Source organism: Haplochromis burtoni, unplaced genomic scaffold (genome assembly GCF_018398535.1).
Source record: "Haplochromis burtoni strain Fernald_Lab_line unplaced genomic scaffold, NCSU_Asbu1 Contig_34, whole genome shotgun sequence".
NCBI classification, from domain to species: domain Eukaryota; kingdom Metazoa; phylum Chordata; class Actinopteri; order Cichliformes; family Cichlidae; genus Haplochromis; species Haplochromis burtoni.
In genome coordinates this window covers 3,084,114-3,104,042 of record NW_024582395.1, presented here as the reverse complement: position 1 = coordinate 3,104,042, position 19,929 = coordinate 3,084,114, and the positions used below count along the sequence as shown (strand labels likewise).

The window sequence follows — 19,929 nt, the reverse complement described above, 5'->3', positions numbered from 1 at the left end:
ACACACACACACACACCTACACACCTTACTTACTTTTCAGTGTCATTAATAAACAATAGTAATTGTATGCTATAGGATTAGTCCCCAGACTGTGGGAGCAGGTCATATGATCTCAAAATGACCAATAAATGATTTGTATGAGTTTGATTTTATGAAGTTTGCTGATATTCGCTTTTGTAATTTTTTTTTTTGCAGTCTTCTGGAGTCGATCTCAGCTGTCATTGAGTGAGAGTTGGGTATTTCTGGGAGAGGTTGTCTGGTTGTCGCAGGGCTAACACAAAGATGAACAACCATTCATGCTCACATTTACACCTACAGTCAATGAAGAATCACCAGTTAATCTAACATGCATGTCTTTGGACTGTAGCGGGAAGGCGGAGTCCCAGAGGGAACTTCCAAAAGCACAGGAAGAACATGTTAACTCCACACAGAAAGTCCCAAACTCCCTGATGGACTAAAACTCGGGACTTTCAAGCGATGGTGCTAACCTTTCTAGCCTACATATACTGAACATTAAATTGGTCCTGGTACTGATCCCTATGAGACCACACATTTTTCTGGAAAGTATGCAAATCAAACACCAAAATAAATAAATAAATGAAAAGTCATTGGTTTGTCAAATGACAGCAAAAAGCATTTTACAGTTGTCTCACGTCTCTCGATCAAAGTTTTACGGTCCACTGTCACTGGAAAAATCTGTATGAGTCACTCTTAAAAGATCATTTGTCACAGTCTCAGTACTTACCACATATGTTGGGGCATAATTCTGAGGGAAAGAAAAAAAAGATAATAAATGATCTGAAACTAATGCATGTTTTTCACAGCGATGACTTACAAAAAGTTTATTGCCTCATACTTTGCAGAACCCCGACTGTTATGCAAATTACCACTGGGGACGAAAGCATCCAGATGTTTCTCTAAAATCTTCCTGCCTTTCTCCATGATCTGAACAGCTTCAAATGTTATAGATCCTTAAAAGACATTTTAACATGTTAATACTTTCAGTGATGATATAATGAAAAGTAATAATGGCCTTCTACATGTTGGAGTGTTTGGGTACGTTTACAGCTACTGTTTATTTCTGAGTGGAAAGAATAAGAATGATAGATTGTTTTTTTGTTTCTCACCAGTGAGCTTGGTTTTCAAGAAGCGATCAAATTCACTCTGGTATTCAGTTTTGGCTCTGTATAGAGTAGTGGGATCTAAGCAAAAAAACAGTGCTATTTGGTTTATTTTGATCATTTTAACTGCCTTACACTTATATTTTAGTTTATTTATAAGTATTTATAAATTTATATCTTTGGCCTGACATTATCGGAAGAGAAGAACTACGATATAACAGTTTCCTGATCTCACCAATGACCCCCTTTCGTTCCTGACTGGTCTCTATGTAGGTCACATAGGCTTGGTCACAAATACTTTGCAAGTCGAGCTGGTCTTGCAGAGTGGGAGCAGACAAGATGAAGTCCTCGTGCATCATTCGGATGCTGCGGTCGCACTGCAGACAGGCCCTGGCTGCAGTGACACAGCAGAGCAGGGACACCAGCATCAACGGCATCTTCCCTCTGCAGCTGAGTTTTCCTGCAGCAGAATGAGTCACTTTGGCTCCAGTGAAAGCTTCTGAAACACAGCTGCCAAATATCATTGTCCCTGTCATCACCATTTCACCTGTTGCTCTTATTGAAATGGTACTTTTACAATTACTGCTGCTGTCATACTATTACTCCTATCACATTTTCTGCTGTTTCCCTTTAACCATGATTTGGCATAGTGTTTGAACCATTCTGGCTATTTCTTTAAAATAAAAATAAATTGATGAATATGTCCTTAATAATATGAGAAATTAAAATAATTTTCATTGTTGATCGCCTGGCCAATTATTCATTAGATTAATCAGTTTAAAATAAAACTGTGAAACGCACCTTCGAGCTTCACTAAAACCCCGACTAACAATCAAAGCCAAAGAGATTTAGCATAGTAAGACAAAGAATATCAGCATCATCACACATACAGTCATATGAAAAAGAAAGACTTCACGTGAAACTATCCAGTCCTGTGGGAAACTAAGTATACCCCATGAGTCAATAGCTTGTAGAACCACCTCAACAATAACTTGAAGTATTTGTTTTCTGTATGACTTTTTCTGGCTCTCAAATCATTGTGGAGGAATTTTTGTCCCACGCTTCTTTACAACAGTGCTTTCATTGAGGTTTGTGGGCATTTGTTAGCTCTTTTAAGGTCCTGCCACAGCATTTCAGTCTGGACTTTGCATGTCATTGCAACACCTTGCAATAGTCTATATCTTTTTTTGTCCCTCTGTTATAAATGCTGGGTCCTAGACTGAACGGAGCTGAGGACGATCACCACACACAATTAAGTGGAACTGTGGTATGGTACCAATTTGGAGTCCATGTCTTGTCCTAGCTTTTAAAAAAATAAAGCACAAAAAATGAAAACCTTGATTCTTTTTCAGCCCTTCTGTTGGAGATTTGCTGCTGTGCTTGGGATCATTGTCCTTTTGCATGACCCAGTTTTGGGCAAGCTTTAGCTATCGGACAGATGACTCTAGAATACTTTGGTATACAGAGGAGTTCATACTTGACTAAATGACTGTAAGGTGCCCAGGGCAAAACAGCCATACATCATTTCATTTCATTTATTCATTTATAAAGCACATTTAATAACAACAGGGTGTTGACCAAAGTGCTGTACAACGTAACAATTAAACAGTGACATTAACAACAACAACAACTGATAAAAATTAAAAACAGATTAGGATAAAAGAATTGGTAACGCTCCTACAGTTTCGAAAGCCAGAGTAAAAAAATATGTTTTAAGATGCGATTTAAAAAGAGTAACAGTTGGGGCCTTTCTAATGTGGAGAGGTAGATTGTTCCACATTTTCGGTGCCACAACTGCAAATGCCCGATCTCCTCTATGAACCATCCTAGACTTATGTAAAGTAAGGAGTAGGTGATCACTTGATCGAAGGGCTCTAGAGGGCGTATACAGCTGTACAAGGTCAGACAAATAGTCCGGTGCCTGGCCATTTAGCACTTTATAAGTTAAAAGTAAGATTTTGAATTTAATTCTAAAACTTACTGGAAGCCAATGAAGGGAAGCAAGCACCGGAGAAATATGTTGGTGTTTCTTCACACGAGTCAAAAGGCGAGCTGCAGCATTCTGTACAAGTTGGAGCCGGGCCAAGCTGGACTGACTGACACCCACATACAGTGAATTGCAGTAATCCAGTTGAGATAAAACAAACGCATGAATTGCTCGTTCCAAGTTTCTAAAGGATAGAAAAGATCTCACTTTGGATAGGAGCCTTAATTTAAAAAAGGACTGCTGGACAACTGAATTAATTTGTTTCTCAAATGTAAGTTTGCTATCCAAGAGAACCCCCAGGTTTTTTACATGCGTTTTAACAGCACATGTTAGGTTACATAAGTCCAAATCTGGGGCATTGAAATTACAGCTTGGTCCAAAAATAATTACCTCTGTTTTATCCTCGTTGAAGGTAAGAAAGTTTGAGGCCATCCAGGTTTTAACTTCGTCGAGACATTTGACTAACGATTCCATGGGCGTAGAGGTGTTTCTATTAAACCGAAGATAAATCTGGGTGTCATCGGCATATGAGTGAAAGCAGATGTTATGTTTCCTAAAGATTAGGCCTAGGGGCAACATATAGATTGAAAAAAGAATTGGGCCTAATACGGATCCCTGCGGGACACCACAAGTAAAAGGAGCTGGGGAAGAAATAAAATCATCAAGGCTCACGGAAAAAGTCCTCTTGGAGAGGTACGACCTAAACCATTCCAAGGGGATACCTTTGATACCCCTCCTTCGCCATTCTTGGTAGCTAGTACGAGGTGCTTGTGCTGATATGTCATGTTTTGGTTTTCATTAAACATGGCGCAGTGCATTATGGCCAAACATCTCCATTTTGGTGTTATCTGTCTTTGGACATGCTGTGTGCTCCCATATTCTTTTTAGAGATGGGGCTTTCACCTGGCAACCCTTCTACAGAAGTCACCTTGTTCAGTCTTCTTCTAATTGTACTGCCATGAACTCTAACATCTAACATGCTACAGTCTGACATTTAGCCCTTGAGATCTTTGTAGTTTCTCTGAGTTTCTCTTGCTTCGGTGTCCAATCCTATGAAGGTTGAAGCATTGTGTTAACACGTATCTGAATGCTCCAAACTGCTAAACATTCTGCTTCCTTAGAGGTGCTCCCACTTCCTGCTGCTCAATTAATCAAGTGTTACTTAACCTCTTAATTCCTAAGGAAGCAGTAACATGCACTTCGCTTTTCCACAGGAATGCCTACAATTCTTTTCTATTCACATGACTGTGAAAAGAAATATCCATTAAACAAAGAATAACTTGCAAAATAAATAATTTTAATTCAAATTGTTTCAGGTTAACCACAGCCTTGCTAAGCTGTACATTACATTAAGAGTCACCTTTAAAGTCACTTGACTTCTAACCACTTAATAGACAAGCTCCATTTTCATTCTGTGGGCTGTTTTGAAGGTCATACACTGGGCTGGATCCTTCTGACTGGGTGTAGGGGAGCTGCATTTTCTTTCTTAAATAGAAAAATTCAAGTGCCGTCTTGTCTGACCTTGCCCTGCTGTGCTAAACTACATCCCTAGATGGTGAATTGTCTTGCCAGTGCAGATGACTCACAGGAGATGCATATATTTTTAAGCCTCTGCCTAGTACCTTCTCTATTCTTTATTATTAATATAATTAGATTTTCTCCAGGGAATATGCAGGAAATAAGGAATCAATGACTGAATACTTAAATTTCACAATACTTAAATTTCCCAATTCTCTTACAAAATTGTAGTTACATAGAAATGGTTTGAGATTTCTGTTGGGTTTTTTTCATGGTGTCAGTTTCAACTGCCCTTTTTTCCTGTTTTGTTTATAAAATTTGGTCTTGCTTAGAGTTTACTGTCTATGACCTCTGCCTGGAAATAAAGTCAAGGGTTGTTTTGAGTTTTATCTTTGCCTTCTCCCTTAAAGCAACCATTCCTTTGTGTCTGTTACTCTGTGTCTCCTAATTGTTTGGATTTCAGAGGCAGGTCAACATTTAAATAAATCAGACTTAAATTTTACCTCTGCTACTTCTTTATAAACATTTTACTTTAGCTAGCCTACTAGTCAAATAGTAATCTAGTAGATTTTCACACTGGTGGTACAGCAGTCAGGCTATACAATAATATTATTATTCCAACTGAACTTCATGTACATATAAAAAAAAGGAAAATTTTGGTTTATTTTACCAAATATAATATTTTAGGTTTTTTGTAGACAATTTTTCTCATTTATGTTTTTCTATTTTTCTTTTTTTTCCCCTGTCCCTTGCGCTGCTGTAACGACAGAATTTCGCCAGTGTGGTATTAAATAAAATATATGTCTACATCTCTAGTTCTCAGTTCATAGTAAACTTAAAAACATTTAGAACATCAAAGAACTCACGGATATAAAAATAAGACAAGAGTCGACTACTTCGCCATGGTCGTGTCGTTCAGCTGCCCTGCTATTCATAGCTTGTTGCTGTCACCCAGCGGTAGAAAACCTCTTACAGCCACAATAACATTATTGTTCGCTCTCGATGATCTCACCTCTGTGGTCTGTTCGGGAAGTAAGGCAGTGTACTCCAGTTGTTGTTGTCACAGGGTCGAAGACGGTAATCTGTGGTTACAAACAACCATCGTAAAAAAAATAAAAATACAAAATACTAATAATAACAATAACACCCCCCCGCCCCAATCCTCACACACATTCACTACAAGTTGAATGAAACGTTTGAGATTTGAATTGTTTCCACGGACAACGCTAGCACCAACGATTTGGTAAGGAAAATATAAAAATTTAAAAGTAACGTTAACGATAGTCAAAATAATCCCTTCATTTTGCCTTTCTCTTGTGCGTTTCACATTGTTCGCAGCCAGCAATAAACAAATTTGAAGCTGTTTTTTGGCTCTGTGACGATATTGTTCTCACACTACATTTCCCAGAATCCTTCCGCGCTAACTTGTACACGAATGACAGATCGATGGACAAACCAGCTTCGCATTCGCTCCGTTTGGGTGGGACTACGCCTCTGTCGCTGCACCGCAGGCTTCCGCGCGCACAGACGTTGACCCCGGAGTGTGGTCAGATGTGGAGGTAAGGTGAATGTATTTTTGTGGTCGCAGCTTTATTAAGAGCAGTTAAAATGTTTTGTATGTGACACAACGTTTTTTGCGTGTTACTGTCATGGCGAGTATAGCTTTTAATTGTGAGCACGGTCTTCTGAATCAGTTCGCGAATACTGGTAGAGCGAGTTACTGTTACGGCAATATCCCAACTCGGCGTCAACGGCCGAGTCGAGTGAGTGTTTGTTGGGGATCGATCAGATATCGGAAGTGTTTGATTAGTTGGTTACACACCAGCTTGACACGGGCGTGGATAGATAACGTAAACATACACGTCGTTGGACGGCGTCTGTGTCCACTGGGATCCTTTCAGAAAGTCAGATGACGACGTTTTCAGTGTTTGTTGTAATTTAGGTATTTGCCTTGAACATTTCGTAGTCACTGTGTAGTTAATGTGCATGTTTTTAGAAACCCCTGCATAACCTGCAGTATGGAGCCTGTTGTACTGCACCGGGCCCTGTGGCCTAATTTAAAATGTTATACATTTCATTCCGATAGCCATTAAAGATTAATATGATTTCAGCCCACAGTTTGGAGACTAATTGGTAGGTTTCTTAAAAAACATTGATTATCTCTAACATTTTTAGACTGGTCTGCCTTCATTGGTAAATTCCCTTAATAGAATAAATTGATTTATAATGGATTCCAAGTTGAGCTTTCTCAACTTAATTCTACATTTGAGCAATGGTACAGTTTTGTCAGTAATTACATAGAAATGAGGAACAGGATCTTCACTGGAGCGAAAGCTGACATATAGAGGAAAATGTTTCCCTGTGTCTGGAATATTTTTGCAAGATTTCGGTTCCTTCTTGCGATACTGGCATTAAATAGCATCACAATAAAAGAAGGATGTGGGGCTGAAGGATAATGTTTACCTGTGGGGAAGTTAAGTATGGTTCTGCTGGTGATGACTGCATTCTTATCAATCTGAAAACTGTGGGCTTGCTGCACTACAGCTGTTTGAGGGTTATTATTTACTCATCCCGAAAGTGCTCTTACCTGAGGTAAATGTAATTGAATCCTGCTGACTTGGTGTCTGCGCTTCCTCTGATCACAGCCTGTTTTTACAGTTTTGCTGGCTCTCTCACCATGAGTGCCTGTGCAGAGCCTGGATACCTGCCATTTACCAGATTAAAAGCCCTGTGCTCTCTCTCGCTCTCTCTCTGCTGGATGCTGCTGAACTATGCTATAATAATAAAAGCAAGTGTAGAGACAGTACAGGGCCAATACAGTAATGCTACACAAAAACAGTGTTCAATGACAGACAATTCAAGGTAAAACAGTAACCCCTTATGCTCAAAATTGTCATCTTTAGCCTGTAACTATGCTGCTGATTGGTTGTGACTGCATCCAGATGTGATTTCTAAAACCCTGAAAGACGACTATTGTGCTTTTGAATTCTTTATTGCACATATTTCTAAATGTTCTTTGGGAGGTATTATTTTGATGGCATGTTTTTTGTGTACTTGTCTCTGTGAGGGAAGTGTTATTGCATCTAAATTTAAATCCTGATTGCAGTGAGTTCTTCCATAATGATATTGCCCCCATCCATGAGGCAAAATCAGGTCACTAAGACGGTTTGATTGGTGTGAAAATTATGCCTTTGCAGCATGAACTAATATTTTTAATGCATCACTAAGACATTTTTGTTTTTTTTCCTGTCTACAGCGCTTTTAAGCTAACATCAGCAGTGATAATTGGATAGATAGATAGATAGCCAGTGTGATGAAGTCTGCGGTAGACTGATCAATATTTATGTCCTGCCCTCATTTACTTGTTATTCTTTTAGCACTTTAACTTGATTTAGCTTCCATTCATTATTTGATGTGATGATGATATTAATGGTGTTTTATTTCTATTGTTTTTTTTGGGTTTCTTTTACACTTGTTGTGGTTTAAACTAACATCTGTCTGTCTGTCTCACAGGAGCAGATATATCAGCCCTTTTTCAGAAATGGAGACATTCCTAAAGATTGGCAGGTAGACATCAGTTTTCCCTTCACTCCCACAGCTGCCAGTGCACAGATTTATATTTCTGTTTCAAAAGCTCTGACAGCAAGTTAAGTACAGCTGTCCATTCCTGCCACTCTTCTTCCAACCCGCACGCCTTCAGCATGTATCAAATAGTGCCGGTGGCTCCTGGGGAGCAGCAGATGGCTGGGGGACCCGGAGGCTCCCCACTTAAGAAGAAACTTTCTCATGAAGGTCGGCCACTGGTGATGGCAAGTATGTTGGGCTGTGTGCTGGTGCTAGCTGCTGTGGTCGCCTGGTGCTATTACTCAGTGTCGCTTCGTAAAACCCAGTTGTTCAAGACAGCGTTGTTAGACCTGAACAAGGATGGTTTTATTATTCACAACCAAGCTGGGGCTGTTGTCTTCACTATGGCATTCAGGTGGGTTCATATTATTGATTATTTTTAAATTAATAATTGGTAATTTGCTGATTTTTGTCTTTTTTGGACTTGTTGTCTATGCTTTTAATGCTTAGGAAACTGTACAGAGAATCATCTGCGTTTTTGTTTCCTTTAACAAGATACAGTTTGATTAATAATTTAATTATTTGAATTGCCTGATTGCCTACTAGTCATGGTTATTTTAATGAACTAAAACTAAAGCAAAACCTAAAACTGACCTTGTTAAATAAAATAGAAATAAATACTACACTTTAAAAAAACTGTAATTAAACTGATTTTATGAACTTGGAAAACTAACTAAAAGTTAAAATAAGTTTTGGCATTTTAATTTGCTAAAATTTGTTATTACGCCTTTACAGATTTTTTAAATTTGTGCCTTTTGCATATGCCCTACATTCAGTCACTATTTAAAAGACTAAAACTAATGCTGAAACTAATAAAAACTAAAGCTAAACATTTTTATCAATAAAAGATGAATTACAAAATTTGAAATTAGAATTAGAAAATACAAAACTAAAATAACTCTGCTACTTATAAGGGTAATAAATATGACTAGTTATAATTTTATCTTACAGCTGAGATAAGGACCAAAGGAATGTCTGTGCAATCCAAATCAAGACACTCCACAAACACTTCTCTTGTGAAACGAAGTCCCAGCAAATCGTGGACTCATTGCCTTTGTAACTTCTTTTGGTCTTGACAGAGTTCTTTTTCTTTGTATCTGCTTTAAGTCTGCCTGTCTGCAGTGTTTGGATGGATAATGAAAAATCAGACGAGACAGACACATGATTACACCCTTAGGGAAGACTGTAATAGATGTGTCCTTTGCCAGCAGAGTTCATACCGACAGAAATAGCTATAGAACAATCACTCCACAGACATCTAGAACAACGGAATAGAACTTACAACATTTTCTTTGTTGTTGCACTACTACTAATTTGTTTTAAAACACAAATAATATCAACTGTGTTTAACTGGCCCCTTTGTTTTCTTTCTTTTGAACACCTAATCTTAGGTCTGGTACTCTGGATGTGGACTCTTGCTCAAAGGAGGGAGATATTCTGAGCTGCACTCAGTCGGATTCTGGCAAGCTCAACTTTTTTATCCAAACAGTTCGTCCAAAGGACACGGTGATCTGTTATCGGGTTCGCTGGGAGGAGCTGCAGAATAAGCACTTGGTAGAGCATGTCATGGCCTATAATGACTCTCATTGGTATGGAGGGGCAGAGACGGCAACACAGTACTGGCCTATCAGATTTCAGGGAGAAGAGGAACCACGACCTTTCATCACAAGTGACGTCTACTCCAATCGAAATGCTTTTGGAGGAATTCTAGAGCGGTACTGGCTGTCATCAAATGCAACTGCCATTAAGATTAACGACTCAGTACCGTTTCATTTGGGCTGGTCAGAGAAGAACAGGACACTGAGGTTCCAGGCCCGGTACCAGGACTCTCCCTTCAGACCACTAGAAAGACAGCAGACCTTTCCTGAACTCAGTTATAGAGTCTGTGTGGGGTCAGATGTCACCTCTATTCACAAGTACATGGTGAGTGTAATTATGCTGGATATTTGACAAATATTTAATAATGTTAAAAGCTGCCAATTTAAAGTGTAGTGGATATATACTCAGATGTACAACAAATAACTGGACCAGAAACACTTGTCCCATCCTGCATATGCATTTTTAATTTAATACTATTGCCATTAATTCTTTGTTCCCCTGCAGAGCAGGTTTAATCTTTAAAATTCCAGAAAATATACTTAGGTTGGGGAAATGACTCTTTGATTTACTGTTGAATTTAAGTGTCTGTTCACTTCCAAAGAAATGGAAATCCTCTAATTTTTATTGTAGTTAATTTTTAATGGAGAGAGACAGAATATCAATCAAAACCCCAGAAAAAAGGACATTACATCAAATTTACAGACTAAATTGATTTGCTTGTCATTGAGTGAAAAAGGTATTTAATCTCCTACAACCCAGCCTGAAGTCACAGTTACAGATACTCCTGATCTCAACTCACTATGTGTATAAAGCACACCTGTCCACAGAATCAATTTCTTCTCTTCCAACCTGTCCACCACCATGGGCGAGACCAAAGAGTTCTCAAAGGCTTTCAAAGATTGTTGACCTACGAAAGGCTGGTATAAGTTACAGTAGGAAGCTTGGGGAGAAGTTTACAACTGTTGGTGCAATTAGAAAAAGTATAAAATGACCATCAATGTCCTCAGCATGGAGATTTTGCCTCATGGGCGAGGACTATCATAAGAGAGGTGATGGATCACCTCAAAGCTGTGATCTGTCACCACTGGCAACACACTATGCTATAATGGATTGAAATCTTGAAGCGCCCGCAAGGTCACCTGGTCAAGAACGCAAATGTACAGGATCATCTCAAGTTTTGTAAGTGAACATCTAAATGATTGAGAGAAGGCCTGGGCGAATGCACAGTGGTCAGATGAAACTAAAATCAAGCTCTCTGGCATCAACTTTACATGTCTGGGTTTGGAGGAAGAGAGATACTGGGTATGACCCAAAGAGTAGCATTCCCTACGTGAAGCATGGAGGTGGAAAGATTATGCTATGGGGCTGTTTTTCTTCTGAGAATATAGGACAACTCCATCACATTGAGGGGCCAATGGATAGGGCCATGTACTGTAAAATCTTGGATGAGAACCTACTTCCCTCAGCCAGGATACTTTGTATGGGTTGTGGATGGGTCTTCCAACATAGCATCAAGATAAAGATAGTGTGGCGAAAGAAGTACAAAACGTCAAGATTCGGCGTGGCCAGTCTTAGACTTTTATTAAAAAATTTGTGGACGGAGCTGAAGCTTCGAGTTGCCAAGTGAAGGCCAAGAAACCTAAAATATTAAGAGTGTTTCTGTAAAGATGAGTGGGCCAAAATCCCTCCTGAGATGTGTGCAAACCTGGTGAATGATGACATGACAGTGCTTTGGAGGGTTTCTCCTCCAAATACTAAGTCATATTTTTCTTGGGTATTAAGTACTTATTTCACTCTGTAACCTGCAAATCAATTTATAACTTTTATGCAGTGATTTTTTTTCAGGTTTTTTCTTTGTAAGAGAGCAAACTTATGAATTAATAATGATTTCCCCAATTGTAAATGCTTTCTTAATGAGGATATCAATATTATAATCTTATAGTGTGTTTGTAAAATCTTTAGAAAAAGTCTAAAAATTGGCTTATGTAGTTGGTTATTTCTTGACACGGAAAGCTGAAATTCTCAAGCTGTAAGGGACCAAGCAACCCCTAAGCTAATTTATCTGGTTATTGTAAGGATGCCAGTAGGCATATTTCCTTACACTTGTTTAATCAAGCACAAAGCCTGTGCAGGCTTGAATGAAAGACAATAACCACACATTTAAAAACATCTCAAATCACTTACTTCATGTTCTTTTCTTTCCCCCTAATCATTCATGTTCTTTTCTCAGGTGCGCCGGTATTTCACAAAGCCTATCAAAGTCCCATCTGCTGATTTGTTCAAAAAACCAGTGTGGTCCACATGGGCTATCTACAAGACCGCTGTAACTCAGGAGAAGCTGCTGCGCTATGCCGCTGACATTACTAGGCATGGCTTCAACTGCTCCCATCTGGAGCTGGATGACCGCTACACAGCAGATTACGGAGAGTTTGACTTTGACCCGCAGAAGTTCCCCAATGCAAGCGGCATGTTTGACAAACTAAGAGAGGGCGGCTTTCAAGTTACACTCTGGACGCACCCTTTTATCAACTATGACTCCATAAATTTTGGTGCAGCTGTGGAGAAAGAGCTATTTGTCCGTGAGCCAGGCGGTGAACTGCCCGCTCTGGTTCGCTGGTGGAACGGGATTGGAGGAATCTTGGACTTCACAAACCCAGACGCTCGTGAATGGTATTCCTCAAACTTGCACATGCTCAAAAGTCGCTATGGGGTGACCTCCTTCAAGTTTGATGCAGGAGAAACGAGCTACCTGCCCCGTCAGTTTAGTACCCTGGGCTCACTGTCAAACCCTTCCACCTTCACCCGCCGCTACACAGAGATGGCTATACCATTTATGGAGCATGCTGAGCTAAGGGTTGGTTACCAGAGTCAGAACATCTCCTGCTTCTTCAGGATCATTGACAGGGACTCGGTGTGGGGTTACGAGCTCGGCCTCAAGTCCATCATCCCTACTGTTCTGACCATAGGCATTTTGGGTTACCAGTTTGTCTTACCTGATATGATAGGAGGAAATGCCTACCCGAACCATACTGCAGGTATGTGCATCTGTGTATCATCATCTTTGGATTTCATATTTCAGCTGCTGTCCTCTTGAGTAATATTTTTGGTGTTGAAAAGAGCATGAGTGCTAACGAAGAAGCTGTCTTTGTTTTGTAATGAACTTTTTAAGAGCGTTAGCTCTGTTAAAAAAACAGATTTTCTCTGATCTGGTTTTATCTGACAGTCTTTCATCTGTGTTTAAGGTGGGTTAAATGGTCTGCCAGACAGAGAACTGTACATCAGATGGTTGGAGCTGTCTGCCTTTATGCCCGCCATGCAGTTCTCCATACCTCCATGGGCTTATGACAATGAGGTAAGCCAAATAAAGCAAGCGATGAATTTTAGATGTAGAAAAGTATTTTACAGTGTGTAGCCTCTTAGCTTTTCCTGCATTTAAATTTACTAAATTGTGTGTGTGTGTACATCACACATACTCACTTTTGCAACATTTGTAATAGGGTTTGTAACAATTTTGCAACACATTTTACAGTTGGTGTAAAATGATCTTTCTTCTTCTATCAGTATCAGTAGTGCAAAATACTAATTACAGATTAAATAATGAACGGGACACTTAAACTTAACCTTTACATTACCGTGAAGCGGCTGTTTGTTTGCTTGTAGAGAAATGACAGAATAATTGTTGCTTCAAATTCTTTTTGGTGTGTTTGAAAACTACCACAGGAGGGCGCCAAAGTTTAAACCATAAAGGTCTACACCAGGGGTGTCCAAACTTTTTTCACTGAGGGCCACATACATAAAAATATAGGAGGGGCTGGGCCACTTACTAGAAATTAGGTATATAACCTTAACTTTAGTGTATTAAAGTTAGAAAAATCACTTAAAAGTGGTCGAATATGTTATATTGTTGAATATAATTAAAGACAAAACTGCCTTCATCACAACTTTCCATAAATGGATCTTTATTGATTTATTCAGAAAAGGCTTTGGTAGCTCATTCTCAGAACAGCAGCCTCAGATTTCTTCTTAGACAGAAGATTTACAGTACAGAGAAAAAACAATAAAGGGGAAAATGGGACGGGTACATTTCAAGTTTGTTATTTAAGTTATTAGGCTTAGCAACACACCTATTAACGTTCGTTTGAAACCGTTATCAACATTAACAGACTGAACTGGACTTAATAACAGGAGTGCACGAAAAAAATACTGTTGCTGACCCTGCAGGAGAGCTACCCTTTGCTTTAATTTCTGCACTCGATCAGCACCAGTGTAGGATGCATAGGCCTGATGTTTGGTTTCATAATGACGTCGTACATTATACTCTTTCATAACTGCCACAGTTTCAGTGCAGATCAAACAGAAACACTTCCCCTTGAATTCTATGAAGAAATATTCACTCTCTCACTATGTCTGAATATTTCTGCATTCACTTTCTACCTTTCGCTTCTTTGGTTCTGCCATGTTTAGTAACTTGGGGTAAATTTCTTCTGTGATTGTCCTTTTTGGTGGAGCAACTGCCTTGATCAACAGTAGCTCCCCCTGGTGTTAAAACTAAGAAGTGCAATACACGTAAGCAAAAGTTGAAGTGCGGGCCATATTCTATTCTATTTATAAAATTACTTGCGGGCCAATTAAAAATGGATCACGGGCCGCAGTTGACCCGTGGGCCAGAGTTTGGACACCCCTGGTCTACACAGACCAGTTATGGGGAATTTAAGGGTATGCATACCAGTTAAATGAAATCTGTTTACCTGTTATAAAAAAGAAAACAAGAATATTTTAGAAATTTGTCAAAAAAAATGTTTATGGATGTTTATATATCCACCAGTGTATGAATGTGAGAGTGAATGAATAGTGGTATTGTAAAGCGCTTTGCGTGCCTAGAAAAGCGCTATATAAATCCAATCCATTATTATTATTATTATTATTATTATTATTATTATTATTATTATATATATTGAAAGAGCTAAATAGTCCTTAATCACACGTAAAATTTTATAGAATTATGTCGATTTGGCCAGCGCATCAGATTCCCTTTTCTTAGTCAAATAGTCTGTCTTGCCTTTTCTTGTCATTAAATGAACCCATGGCAATCAGTTTTAGTCCAAAGGTGATTCCATGATGCTCCAAGATATTTTGTTAGACCTTTCTATTAATGATACTGGTGTTTTGCTCTAATTTCCCCATGCTATTTGCAGAAATGGAAACTCACACCGTAACTAGTCTCGCATCAAAATGTTATTCAGCTCTTCTGCGGAAGTAAAGAGTTTAAACTTGGACTCTTATGTTTACGACTGTATGAGTACCTTCTTCCAGTCATCTTTAGTCCAGTGTTTGTGCTTGTTGGCAAATCTGAAACGCTTCTGTTTGCAGCGCTCAGTAATTCCTTCCTATTTGTTCAGTCGTCAGTTTATGGTCATTCTGGAAACCTCATACTCTGATCTAGAAGCATTTATCGCTGCCTGAAAATCAGCAGTGGTCTGCTTTTTGTCTATAGCACTTAAAATCTTGAGGTGCCTTTCATCTACTTCAGTCAGCTTTTCTTTTCTGCCTCTTCCTTGACACATTTTCTAGGTACCAGTCTTTTCAGTCCATGACATACTTGACCACACTGTGGGAACACTGTGAGTCCTGACCTATTTGTTTTAGGCCATCCAGCATAATGAAGTGCTTTAATGTGGTCTCTTTACTTTTCTTATGATCACTCCATGTGGTAAGATCTTGCTTTGACCTGCTCCCCTCAGGCAGGAGGCTCTGGTCCATTCGCACCAGAACCTCTCGCCATAAGAACAGTTTCTTCCCCTCTGCTGTTGGACACATGAACAATAACCATATGACTGTCCCCGCCACTAACACATGACCCTACGCTTGTTCACTGTACCATTCCATGTTTGGCACTGATCACCACCTGCACTCATGTATATATATCTTTCAACGTAGCACTCTTAATTCTTACTCTCATGTATATATCTCATGTATATCTCATGCACATATCTTTCCACGTAGCACTTTTAATTCTTATCCCTACTTTTATTTTTTCCATGTCTACTTAAGTGTTATTTATGACACCATGTTTGCACTGAAGCACCGCAGCAATTTCCTAATGTTGTAAACCTGCTCAACATTTGGCAATAAACCCCATTCTGATTCTGATTCTGATTCTGATTCATAGAGTGGGTGGTGTTGTAATACATGTAGCATGTAGTGTACCATGATAGAAATTTTAAAAAAAAAGTTAAAACAAATAACAATACAGCAGCAAAAACAGTTACCGGTAGTAGTTTTTTTTTTCAAGTCCTCCTACTGGACACCAAAAATCTCTCTCAGGATGACAGAGAAGAATGCCCAGATAAGATTTATACTTCTAACAGCAGTTTTGCACTTTAGAGATGTAAACATGGTTTCAGAAAGATTAATTTCTAAAAAGCATTCCAGATCATGCCCTCTGACTGTTCAGCTATAAGACCATGTGGGCTCCGAGTTGATTTTAATATAAAAATACTCATCCAAGTCAACTTACCCTGTACACAAGGTTTAGAAGCTTTAAACATTTTCTTGTGTCTCTCAGGCTTAGTGAATGCTGCCTTACCTTCTTCTGACCTCCGTACACCGTAAAGCGCTAAAGAAAATCAGATTTTTCTCAAAAAAAAAAAAGAATAAATAAAATGCCATTTTCATTAACAAATATTTCTCCTAGAAAATATACAAGTACTGATCACAAGTCAAAAACAATAAGTCAGTTCTTTTTCTATGTGCTTTGATGCATAAATTGAAGCAGGACGTGTGGGTAGTTTTATTACTCTGCTGTCTGTTAGGTGGCCTCTGCTCCATGCTAACTCAATGTCTTTGTGCATCTGCAGGTGGTAAAGATAGCACAGAAGTTCACAGGGCTCCATGAAACTCTGGTGGCACCAAAAGTTCTTGAATTGGCACACGTGGTTCTTGATACAGGAGACCCAATCATAAGGCCCCTCTGGTGGATTGCCAATGATGATGAGGCTGCCTATAAGATCGACTCCCAGTTCCTGATTGGGGATGACCTCATGGTGGCGCCAGTGTTGGAGCCAGGAAAGCAAGAGAGGGATATCTACTTGCCTGCAGGACGATGGAAAAGCTACAAGGGGGAACATTATGATAAAGGTCCCATGTACCTCACTGATTACCCTGTGGACCTGGATGAGATCGCTTTCTTTACAAGGGTTCTTTGAAGGCATTAAAGAATTGAAAACCGGACTGACACACACACGCACGCGTCCGCACACATTAGTTTGAGCACACATGCCAAGTAAAAGCAGGGAGGCACCACCAGAAGCTTGAGTTGAGAGTAGAGTGACATTTTAATGAAGATTAACCTCATGTCTCTTCCATCCTGCTCTTTGTCAGGACTTCTGCCTGCAGATTAAAACCCTCCGCCCAAAGAATTAGAATTACCTTCTAATTCTCATTTTGCATCCTTAAGCTAATACTCATCCTTGTGTGCCTTTCACAGCCAATAGAAGATCCGATCTGTGATTGTATCATCACCATTCTTAGCCTTAGTGGCCATCTAATACTGCGTTTTTTTTTCTCTCAAAGCCCAAAGCTCTACAGCAAGCATGGCGGCGGTTTTGGGTTAATATTATTTCCATTAGCTTATTAATAGAAGTAACTGTACCATTTAGGGGGTCTTTTTGGGGGTGACTGGGTTAGGCAATAAAAAATGCACTATAGCCATACTTAAGTCTGTGTTTTTAACTTTTTAAGCTAACATGCATTAATTTGCATTGCACTGACATCTACATTTTACAGTCTTTTGATTAATTGCTCTTTATATTTATTAATTTTTATTTGTGGATACTGTTGGATGTTTTTAAATATGCATGATTCTGGGGATGAATAAAGGGGTTAACAATAAGCTGCAAATACTTTTATGTCAGTAAGTCCCATAACCTATAGTGCCATTATATTATTTTAGTGCCAAAATCTACTGCTTTATGCTTTTTATTAAAAAAAGTCTGCACAAGTCAACTTAACTGCTCAGGGTACATTTAAAAGATATTTATTATTGATCCACAGTAATATATTTGTTATACATTACTGTGCAAAAGTCTTGCACCGCTTCTCATTGTCTTATTTTAATTCGAAGGAGCCAAACTTTCTTGCAATTTTTAAGTGTTTTTTGGGCAATAGTTGTCCAGGCTTGTCTGAAGGTCTTTCAGATTTTTTTTTTCTATGGATTTTGGCTTTTACTTGTTTTCAGCCCAAGTCGTGTAGCTGACTATTTTTAGATGAGTGTTTATTGTTTGCGAAGCCACTTAACACTGACCTATGAATAACTAGAGCTTAAAGGAAGACACCTAACACAAGGGATGAACTACTGTTGTGTTTATCACAGACAACTTTGTAAGGAACCAATTTTAAACTGTATCTTAGGGACTGTTTTGCTACCAGCCGGTCTCAAAAACATATAAATATTTCCGTTTTTTTTTTGTTTTGTTTTTTAGCCGAATCAACAAAAATCCAAGGTTTACACAGTTTGACAGGCATAAAATTGTATTTTTGCACCACCAAGGTTATAAGAGAAAACTTGGTACATGGTGTGCGGTGTGTCCTTAAAAACATTAAGGGAAACTGGACAATCGGACAAAAGAAATTACAGACATAAATAGCTGTCGGCAGCGGATGAACAATCTCTGTTTCTTAAGTTGTGTCCTTAAGAAATTTGTGCTTCATTTCATCTACTGTTCACTCAGGCCTTATCAGAAATGGTCTCAGTAAAAGGGTGGCTGTCAAGAAGCCATTCTTAAGCAAGAGAAATAGGGAGAAAAGGCTGAGGTGTGTCTAATTACAAAAGAATTGGACTGAAAATCAGTGGCAATCTGACAGAGTGATGAATCCAAATTTTTTGGGGGCGATCAAATCATCAACGGTATTTACGGATGAGGTGAAGACAGAGGTACAATGGCGAGTGTCTATAGCACAGTCAAGTCACTGTCAGGGTTTGGGGATATATTTTAGCCAGTAGTGTTAGGGATCAGCAGACTACTTAAAGAAATGACACAAAAGCTTACCTAAGAGAGTTCAGGCGGTGTTAAAGAATAAAGGTGGTCGTACCAAATACTGACTTTCAAACTTAGTAGAATTGTACAAACTCTGTTTTTGCCTTATTTGTTGGTTTTTCTCTGTATGTTTGCAAATTTCAATAAATTGCTGTCCTATTTCCTAGTCATAACTTTAAAATAAAGAGAAATGAGGGGTGGCTCAAGACTTTTGCACAGCACTCTATTATTATAACTGATTTACCTTGTAAAACAGTTATTATTCTCAAAGATGCCATATATTAGTGTGCCATCTATGTCTGCCTTGTGGCTTCATTTGCCTTATTAGCTAATCTATGGTATGCCAACCTTAGCAAAGAGAACCAGAGGGATAAAACACATTTCTACATACATTGATGTTTTTGATGCAGTGTTTCAAAGCAGTGACATTGCAAAGCGCATGAAGAGTTTAAATGTTTGTCTGCTCTTTCATAGTGATTGCCAGCATGAGAGTAAAGCACACCAAGTAATTTGAATGCCTTGCTTGAAAATAATGAAAACAGCAGTGTTATTATATATGAATTTGTCTTGGAATTACAGCAACTTACAAATGATAAATCCTATAAATTGGCCGTGTTTAAGTTTTTTTTTTCTTGCATTCTTGATCCTACCACAAGAAATGTTAAAATTTTACATAGAATGGTTTTTACTGACACAGTACACAGCAGCATTTCTTCAAATGAATAAGTAAATGGATGCATACATAATTTCATTCTTCTTTTTAGTAACCTTACTTTGTCATCTTTGTTGTGAAACCAGGAAAGCTTGTGTGAGATTGTGTGAGAATCTAACCTATGTTAAATAGGTTAGATCGCAAAATGTAAAATATAACATGTATCTATGAAGGGTTTTAAAAGGACATTCACTTAAAACACAATAAGTGGATTTGGCGATCACATACTGTTTGATGCTTTAGGTGTGATGGTGAAATCATCAACGTGACATAACAGATGTGAATGTTAAAGGGAAAGTTTTCTGTGTAAAAATATTTTGTTGTTGTTGCCCC

The 19,929-nt window shown here is 38.7% G+C and overlaps 2 protein-coding genes across 10 annotated transcripts in view; one reads left to right on the top strand and one right to left on the bottom strand.

Annotated features, from left to right (window-relative positions):
• LOC102307712 (izumo sperm-egg fusion protein 1) overlaps positions 1 to 6,181 on the bottom strand; it is a 9,016-nt gene extending 2,835 nt beyond the window's left edge. The window contains exons 1-6 of one of the 9 annotated variants that reach the window (XM_042219540.1): positions 6,083 to 6,181; positions 5,639 to 5,708; positions 1,357 to 1,620; positions 1,128 to 1,202; positions 888 to 971; positions 746 to 766 (exon numbers count right to left, since the gene is read on the bottom strand). In XM_042219540.1, coding sequence (XP_042075474.1) covers positions 746 to 766; positions 888 to 971; positions 1,128 to 1,202; positions 1,357 to 1,558 — 382 coding nt within the window. In that variant the 5' untranslated portion in view covers positions 1,559 to 1,620; positions 5,639 to 5,708; positions 6,083 to 6,181. The other 8 variants (XM_042219543.1, XM_042219545.1, XM_042219541.1 and 5 more) reach the window with 8 other exon arrangements.
• Positions 6,058 to 19,515, top strand: LOC102308036 (myogenesis-regulating glycosidase). The gene is made up of 7 exons (XM_005919125.3): positions 6,058 to 6,185; positions 8,140 to 8,193; positions 8,327 to 8,605; positions 9,642 to 10,173; positions 12,080 to 12,884; positions 13,092 to 13,201; positions 16,707 to 19,515. Exons 1-7 carry the CDS (start codon positions 6,073 to 6,075, stop codon positions 17,052 to 17,054), a joined length of 2,241 nt encoding a protein of 746 aa, XP_005919187.1. The 5' UTR covers positions 6,058 to 6,072; the 3' UTR covers positions 17,055 to 19,515.
• Positions 19,516 to 19,929: the final 414 nt, after the last annotated feature.

What these genes read in the sequence shown, in the direction of transcription:
- LOC102308036 (XM_005919125.3), top strand. Translation starts at nt 6,073, where the DNA reads ATGGACAAACCAGCTTCGCATTCGCTCCGTTTGGGTGGGACTACGCCT. An exon ending in GAGTGTGGTCAGATGTGGAG is followed by an intron (nt 6,186 to 8,139) that starts GTAAGGTGAATG and finishes TCTGTCTCACAG; the next exon opens with GAGCAGATATATCAGCCCTT. An exon ending in CATGGGCTTATGACAATGAG is followed by an intron (nt 13,202 to 16,706) that starts GTAAGCCAAATA and finishes GTGCATCTGCAG; the next exon opens with GTGGTAAAGATAGCACAGAA.